The sequence below is a fragment of the Theobroma cacao genome, chromosome 8 (genome assembly GCF_053813885.1).
Source record: "Theobroma cacao isolate CCN51 chromosome 8, ASM5381388v1, whole genome shotgun sequence".
In the NCBI taxonomy this organism is placed as follows: Eukaryota; Viridiplantae; Streptophyta; class Magnoliopsida; order Malvales; family Malvaceae; genus Theobroma; species Theobroma cacao.
Genome location: NC_142646.1, coordinates 4050137 through 4058626, shown reverse-complemented (window position 1 = coordinate 4058626; position 8490 = coordinate 4050137). Strand labels below are relative to the sequence as shown.

The 8490-nt window shown below is 35.5% G+C and overlaps 1 protein-coding gene across 1 annotated transcript; it reads right to left on the bottom strand.

Moving 5' to 3' along the window:
- Positions 1-3655: 3655 nt before the first annotated feature.
- BCAT-2 (branched-chain amino acid transaminase 2) lies at positions 3656-7880 on the bottom strand. Its single transcript, XM_007018345.3, has 10 exons — positions 7621-7880; positions 6823-6896; positions 5927-6098; positions 5396-5572; positions 5166-5297; positions 4975-5073; positions 4730-4846; positions 4428-4523; positions 4218-4330; positions 3656-4027 (listed from the first exon to the last, which is right to left on the bottom strand). The coding sequence occupies exons 1-10, from the start codon at positions 7687-7689 to the stop codon at positions 3913-3915; spliced, it is 1164 nt and encodes a 387-aa protein (XP_007018407.2). The 5' UTR covers positions 7690-7880; the 3' UTR covers positions 3656-3912.
- Positions 7881-8490: the final 610 nt, after the last annotated feature.

The window sequence follows — 8490 nt, the reverse complement described above, 5'->3', positions numbered from 1 at the left end:
GTAAGGTCAAAAATAGTTCCTTTTCAAGCTAATGATACTAATATGGTCAATATATACATCTATAATCACAAATCTATTAAAATTTATGAATTTTCACAAAATATAAACGACCATAATAAAATATTAATGTATTGTACGTAGCATTTGTAAAACGTTTGAGCTTTGATACTTGTATATCTCAAAAGGAAACCACCAATCCATAGGCTATTGCTGAAGCAAAAAATAATCAGGAGTCGAAAAACCCATCAAATGACAATAAAAAAATCAAGGGGAAACAGGAGAAATGATGCTTTGAAATTGAGAAGCAAAGGTCAAATCCATCTATCTGATGATGGGTACAAATAATCCAAAGCTGCATTCTGGGAGAAGTATCAAAATTCTAGACAGTGAGATATTGAAACGATTAAAAGGAACTTTCCTTCTTGGTAGGTGACCCAATTTAGTGATGCTGTACATGTTTTAGCTCAAAACTAGGCTGCATGCCTTTGCGTTCTTGGTGAAGAGACAATGCCCCACATTAATCATGCTTGCACCATAATGAAGAGACAATATGTCCTCATTTAAGCTAATCAACCATAGAGGATTGTGGAGTGATCAACAATTAAATTTCCACTATTTATCTATAATTAGAGGAGGAAAAAGTACATCAGCAAATTGTAATCTTTCTTTTTCAGCTTGGAAAATATGCAGAAGATTCACCTTTAAAGTGAACAGTGAGTCCATTTAACAGACAATATGTATATCTATTCAATAGAGAAAAAGGGAATCCATGAAATAAGCACGGTGAAGATGCAACGTATTTGCTGGCCAAGGGACCAAGCGTCACATCACACCTCGCTTGACCTTGTCAATCGTTGGCTGTCCTAATAAAGAGCTGATCATATAGTGCATGCCAGATGTGCTATTTATGCACTGATGCAGCCATATTTGAAGGCAGCAAAACGGTTCTCATATCCAACCCCAACCATCTAACTTAATTTTAACCTTTTCCTAAACAAAATCTCACATGTTTCATGGCAAGAACCCCTGAAGTATATGCTTGAACAAAGCCCAAAAAACAAGAAAGAAAACCCATCAACATTATTTAAGCACTTCACTTTCACTACACTTCACCCCACTGGATAAGCTTATACATATAGAATAGAGGTAATTTTCCTATTCCCTAAAAGCATCACTAATGAAGAAAAATAGTAATGTGTACATGCTCCTTAAGTGAGTATAAATCTAAACAAAATATCTTAGTAGCATATAATTTGTTGTACATATAATTCATTATATTGGTTTAGTTGGCGTGAAAGAATGGGATTAAAATAAATCCTTATTATATGTTGAATATTAGGGACAGGAAACAAAGATATATATTGCCTGAAAGGAAAATCAGATGTTAGAAAATTGCAAACACAATGCATTTCCGACCTTCCCACCAAAAAAGTAAAGAATAATATATATATATATATATATATATTACTAGGTAACAAGGAAAAAGAGGTTTTGATTTGCAAAATGTGCACATGGACAAGGTCAATATAGTAGGTCACCATTAACCTTCTCTTTCTTCCACATTTCCAAGTTTGAATGGACCTACACCTTGGAAAAATCAATCTTCCTTTGAAAATCATGTTCCTCAGTACAGCTCAACCCAACTTTCTTCTCCAGGCTCTATTCTCTTTTCCCTGTTTGACAGGCACAAAAAGTAAAAAATATTATATAGTTTACTGTATGATGCACAGACAGAATGAACACAAGTGTTGTACATTTTCTGTTCACAGATTTTCATTTTTCTCCCCTTTTCACATCAAACCATTTTTCATGCAAATTGTGAGATTTCTTCCTACTTTTAAATATCTTAGGTAAGGTGTAAGGTAGGACTTAAGACACATCTAGAATACCACTACCCATCTTGTTTCTTAAACACCCCATTTTCAAAGAGTTAATTTTCTGCTGAGTTGATCCTATTCGATGCACATGAACTATAGTTTAAAAATTTTCAGTTTCCTCTTCTTCAAAATTAAACAATAATAATAACAATAATAAAGAAAATAAATACAAGAAAAAAGGTGATTAATTGCTTTATGCATGTGGACGACATTAGGTGGTGCATTTGCCTTTTTGTAGGCAATGTATCCGTACTTCAAAAGGCAACTTCTAAAGACAATCAATTCAGTAGGTCAACAACTGGCTTGGCTGTTTAAAAGGTAAATTGGTGACATAGACATCAAGAAGCTAGCATGGACACTGCGTGGTGAAAGAACGCCTCCAAAGTAAAGACAGACTCAAGTTAACGAGAATCATGCATGCTTATTAAACTAGTGGCTTCTAATCAATGAAAGAGAACATAAAAGTTCAGTCTCCAAGAGAAAAAAACTACAGAAAAAGAAGCATTCCTATGTCAAACAAGGAAATAAAATGTAGAAAATTACATATGGTTTGCCGGACAGAAGAGAAGTTTAATTTGGACCTGCATTAATTCATCAGTACTGGTCCATTTTACACAGCTGTAATTCCATGTCTTCCTTCTGATCAATCAATCTCCGTTTAATGCCTAACTAGGGTACATACATGCATCGGATGACTTTTCCATGGTAAAAGCAAGTGTACTTGTCCAGAATTTGCAATGACTTAACAGGGACACCTTTCCCACGTTTCAAGAGGAATTACATACTAAATATTCATTATGTATTTATTTAATCTCTGTTATAATTCTAGTTGTTGATGCATGACCATTTCATAGGGAGTTATAACAGTTTCAGTTCAAATTTCAATCAAGTGGTAGGAATTAACTGAAAACATACACATGAACATACTAAAAGGCCATGATTCTTTTCTTCAGTATTAGCCCCTACGTAGAATTCTGTAATCCATGTATCCTTATTTTTCTATGTTCATTTTTAAAACAACTAATTTGCTTTCTATAACATCAACAGTAAAGTTCTTATCCCTTCTATTCAGTTGCCAAAGGTGGAAAAGATGAAAATTTAAAATGAAATAAACTTAGCCTAAATAATATAAGAATTAAAAATGAATGTCCATTAAACTATTTTGACATTTTCATCCGGCCCACGCCTCCTTATTCTGGGCTTGTTTACAAATTGTACCTCTAAGTAAAGTTCAAGGAGTTTAGGGCCAAACTCAGCCTGCTTAGTAACTGGTGTACACGCCCTTACACACCAAGAACATCAATCAGCCGAAGGCCATGACTACAAATATACAAGGATCAGTCCATGTAGAGGATTTACTTAAGGCTCACTTCAGGAATGCATAAATCAGCTTAACTGAATTACAATAGATACATGTTTTCCATATGGCAGCCCAATTTCCTATACTGCAAGCTAGAACTTATGGTCAAGAAGAATCTGTTCTGGGTATTTCCAATAATTAAACTAGCAGAATTATTACTTGTTCAGTTGTTCTTGACAGTTAAAGACTAAAATATTAGGAGTTTAGAAAATATTGCTTTCAAATGCAGAATCTGGATAGAGTTAGAGACATATAATCATGTTTTAGCCTCTACTTAGATTATTACTACAACCTTGATTGAATTTGTTAGTGATTCTTTATTCTTTACAAGGTATGGTGATTTCCTCTTAAGGCACATTTAACCTCATATAGTCCTACTATTAGATTTTCCATGTTATTCATAAACAAAATTACATAGTTGAAGCCAAACCAAACTTTCCATTAGATGAAAAGGAAAAGAAACATCTATTACCAGTTTTCTTTAGTGGCCATAGCATCCATAGCCACTTGCTAGTTTAAATGTAGGATAAATTATTAATTGAGTAGAAAGAAGACCATATTCCTATGCTCCTATACACCGCGATGGGAAATGGGATAGGAATTTACAGACTGCTTCTATATAATACAGCAAATTAAACTGAAATTATATACGCGACATTGTAAGCGTTAAAGAGCTTAATGGACCTCGACCGTCCATCCTTTTTTGTCCTCAATGCGGCCAGTTTGAAGTCCCACGAGAGTCGAGTACAGTTCTTGACTGACCAACCTACCCTCTGTTTTGAATTCGATTCTGCAAATATGCATAGATTACATGAGTTCATGTTAGGTCAAATAGAGATTAACATTGATTTTCAGTTTTCTTTTTTTTTTTTTTTTGGGGGGGGGGGGGGGGGGGGTGGGAGGTGGTGTGGTGAGGGGAGTGGTCGTAAGCTTGCTTTCACTTCTTTTCATGGCATGATTTGCTCAATTCTATCAGTTACCTTCTGTTCTCATGTGTAATGCTACCAACTGGAGCAACTCCAACAGCTGTTCCGGTGCAAAAAACTTCATCAGCATCAACCAATTCATCGACTGGAATTGCCCGCTCCTCGACCTAGAACATTTGTCTTGTATTAAATCCTCACCCTGTCTTATTGCAATATTTGAAGACATAGTTTGTAGATTGGAGGTTAGAAGTATCAGGTAGTCACCTGGTAACCGTGATCCCTCGCGATCTCAATGATACTTTTCCGAGTTACTCCTCCAAGAATAGTTCCATTTGAAGCAGGGGTTGAAATAAGTTTTCCCTGAAAATTTTGATTATTTGAATTAAGTGATTCTCCTTTTTACGAAATAAGTGCATTGTACCCCAGCACTAGGCAGAGCCCACGATCTCGGCTGCTTGGATGGAGTATTAAATGGTAAAGGGTTCTTAGGGTTCCTTAAGTTGGCATACTAAAAATTTGCTAAAAGTCTTAGCAGTTGTTAGCCTGAAATTGTATTCCAACAATACCTTCACAATGAAAATATTACAAGAGGAGACCTCCTCCAGATATTTCCTATTCACGGCATCAAGGTACAGGACATCAGAAAATCCTCTGTTTTTTGCTCTGGCTATTGCTTTCAGAACCTGTTACAATAGAAAGGCGTAAATGCTTCATAAATTTTGTATGGGGTATAGTATCCGTCATTTCGTAATAAGAAAACATTAATAAATGTTGACATTTTGAACTGTGCAAATGAGAAGGTTTTACTCACTGGAGCGTAGTTTGTGATTGTCTTCACGCCTCCTGCTCCACCAGGAGAAGCCCGAACAAATTCTTCATCAATATATAAGTTCAAAGGTGCAGTACCTTCCTGAATCCAGGATGATCAGAATATATATAAGCCTTTTATGCAAAGCTAAAGTCAAACAAAAAAAAAATACAGAAGTATAAAGAAGCCAGTACCTTGAAGTAGTTGCGGACAGGGGAAGCATAAATAAGAAATGTATATTCCGGAGCTGGTGCCAAACCTAATATAGGACCACTCCCCAAAAGCAGAGGCCTAACATACAATGACCCTTTTCCTGGGGGAGGAACCTGTACGTAATCAATGAATCAATTTATGCGCGGTCATAAGAAATTGAAGGCTAATTATCAGGAGACTAGAAAGATAGAAGCACAATCTTGTTAATTACCCAACGCCTGTTAGCTAACACAGTTTCTTTCACTGCATCAACAAATTGTTCAATGGAGGGAGATGGCATGCACATTCGTTCAGCGCCACGCCTCATGCGAGTGGCATTTTGCTCCGGACGGAACAGAAGAATGCGCCCATCTTCTGTCCTGTTAGCTTTCGTACCTTCATATATGCCCTGGATAGAGTTTCAGCTGAATTAGATAATGGGGCAAATTAGATATTCTTATCATCTTTATCCGGATCTTTAGTCAGAGTTTAAATTTGGGTTTGTCAATCCTTGCGTGTTTAACATTATCAAAGGATCCCAAATGAAAGATGGCTACCTGTTTAACGATATATTTTACTCATAATTTCTAAAGTTAGGTAAGTGCTCCACTTGTCTCCAACTCAGCAACAACCAAAATATTTCAACTGTTTCTTCAGTTTTGATTGTCAACTCCACGTTTTTTCTTACTGATCAAAGATTTCAATTTCTCCAATTTGAATTGCATATCACACCGAAAAAGGAAAAATGGGATGTGGAGCTTGCCTGTCCATAATTTAAGACCCCTGCTGAAGGGCTTAATTCAATATTGCCATATCGACTGAGCTGTCCTCCTTTAAAATTCTCGTCTTTAAAACATCTCATAACGTACATGTAATCAGCTGGCGTCAGACCGAAACCAAGTCTATCCCAATCCACATCAGCGTACTCATCGTCACTAAAGCCATCAATTCCAAAAACAAAAGATAAAGTTAAAATATTCACCCCGTTTGACAATCAGTTAATGACTTTAGAAGAAGACAAAAACACGTCGACTCTTCTCCTTTCTGTTTTTTATTACGTAAAAAGAACCTGTCATCCCCCAAAAACAAGATCTTACAACAACCATTTAACCTTAAATTTACAATTTGGGTTTATTAACTAGCATGCAAGTGTCCTAATTGGATAATTTCAAGCTTGAGAAACAACGAAACTTAAATCATAGTACCCTCATCATCATCATCATCAATGAATCCCAGCAGATAATGTAGGGTTTCTCAACTCCTTGTTTTCCTCACAATCTTTTATACCTAACTTGAACATGGTGAGCCCCATTATATTCGGACAAAGGATAATGAAAAGAAATTATAGAAATTTAATATTTATGTACATGTAACATGTTGACAAGATTTGCAAGAGCTTTGATAATGTCAGAAAGACTTGATCCCGAAGACAACTCCCCCACGTGTATGGTTTTTCTGTTTGTGTCTCTTTTACAAACCAAACCCAATTTTTTTGAGTTAATAATAAACACATGCACGCACTCATATCTAAAACCAAAAACGCTTTTGTGCAGCACGATCTTGAAAATTATGCACATTTGATCAAACTAGTCAGGCTGCAACCCTGTTTTAGCACAATTATACAGGGGAAACGGCAGCTCCCCTGTTTGATGCAATTACCTGTAAACAGATGGTTGACTTGCTGCTCGCAGAGAAGACGCAGCCTGAGAAGTGTACCCACGGTAATCTGCAAGCTATAAGCATGTATCAAAACATATTAGTACTTCTCTGCCTAAATTCAGGGTTTTACATCTTAGAATTGCACTGAAATTTTATTTGGTCAAATGAAAAAATGGAATACAAAAGTATTGTCTTTGACTGTTATAGTTCAGGATGAAATATACCAACATTATCTGATTCGATAATGAGTGAGAACAAGTGGCGTTCAAGAGATAAAACATTCAATTGTTTTTAGTTGTCAAACTCCAAAGTCCAAACTCAACCGTAGTCATGCCTCTGATCACTCCCCTGTTTCAACTATTGAAATTATACATAGTACTATTGGTGCAGGCCTAAAATACAAATCTTGTTGAATTGCACTTTTCAGTTATATCAGATTCCTCATCACTCATCTCGGATTAAGCCAATAATCTCTTATAAATATGACTTGAACTTGAAGGCTTGAGATGACGAAACTTAAATGGATGATCCTTAGATAAGTGTAGAGTTTCAATGATGAGAAACAAAAGCGAACAGACAAAGAAAAACCCAATTATTGTCGAAAAGAGCTTCTTAAACCAATAAACAAGACGATCAGGATCATTAAATTCACCGATGAGCAGAGAAGGATGATACCAGATACTAAAATGAAAGAAACAACTTTTCATGCAAACAAAAGCAGCAACAACTAATGATAATGATCAACTGCGTGCCAGTAAAGAATACTAACAATCAAAAACGTTAAAAGATATGAAAAACCTTAGATGAAAAAGAAGCAGCTCGCAGGGATTGAACCAGATTGCGTATGCAAGAACTCCTCTGAACCATGGTTTTGCTTTCTGCAATTGTCTTTGAACAAAAGAACAAAGAAGACCAAGTTGGGGTCTTTAATAAGATTCCGAGCTAGACCAGATGACAGATACAGATTGCAAGAAAAGGAGCTGACAACTAAGAAGGAAATAATTGCTGACTTGTTATGGTAATCCCAGAGAGAGACGTTTTTGGACTAGAAACGGTATAAGGAAGGAAAGAAAGCGCCAAATATATATAAGAGTGGCTCAACACGGAATTATCCACGCCAACCTGACAAATAAAAAGTTAAAAGGTAGAAAAGAAAAGAACATAAATTTGCAGAAATAAAGTGTAGTCAAGTTGGCAATGGATGAATCATTGCGTATCCGAATCCGATACAATATCTATATATAGCAAAAAAAAAAATATGCATTTACCATAATATACAGTCATATCATCAAAATTGTAAGAACCCATATTTGGAATGATCAAGAGACTCGCGTTAATACCAAGGGTATAAAGTTTATTCAAATCTTAAAATGTTAAAATTATCAAGCACTGAATTAATTTTAATTTATTGGAAATTTTTGGTATTAGTTTAATAAATTTGGAGTAATTAGGTCCAAATTATTTACACCCTGAGGGCTACATATCGGCACCCCTCTGAAACCTAAAAAATTAGGGTGAGGCCTTATTTGTATCAAGGTCTACTTTGCTGTGAGGTAATGAATATCATTGCCTCGTGAGAAATTATTATGAAAAATTAAAAAATAATATAATTTTTAAATAAGTTAATAGATAAACAGAAAAGTAAAAGAAATATTTATTTATTCATTT

Coding starts and splice junctions, on each gene's coding strand:
- BCAT-2 (XM_007018345.3), bottom strand. CDS start 7,689: ATGGTTCAGAGGAGTTCTTGCATACGCAATCTGGTTCAATCCCTGCGA. Junction 5,298..5,395: donor TGTTAGCTAACAGGCGTTGG/GTAATTAACAAG, acceptor GATTACGTACAG/GTTCCTCCCCCAGGAAAAGG. Junction 5,074..5,165: donor CTGTCCGCAACTACTTCAAG/GTACTGGCTTCT, acceptor TCCTGGATTCAG/GAAGGTACTGCACCTTTGAA.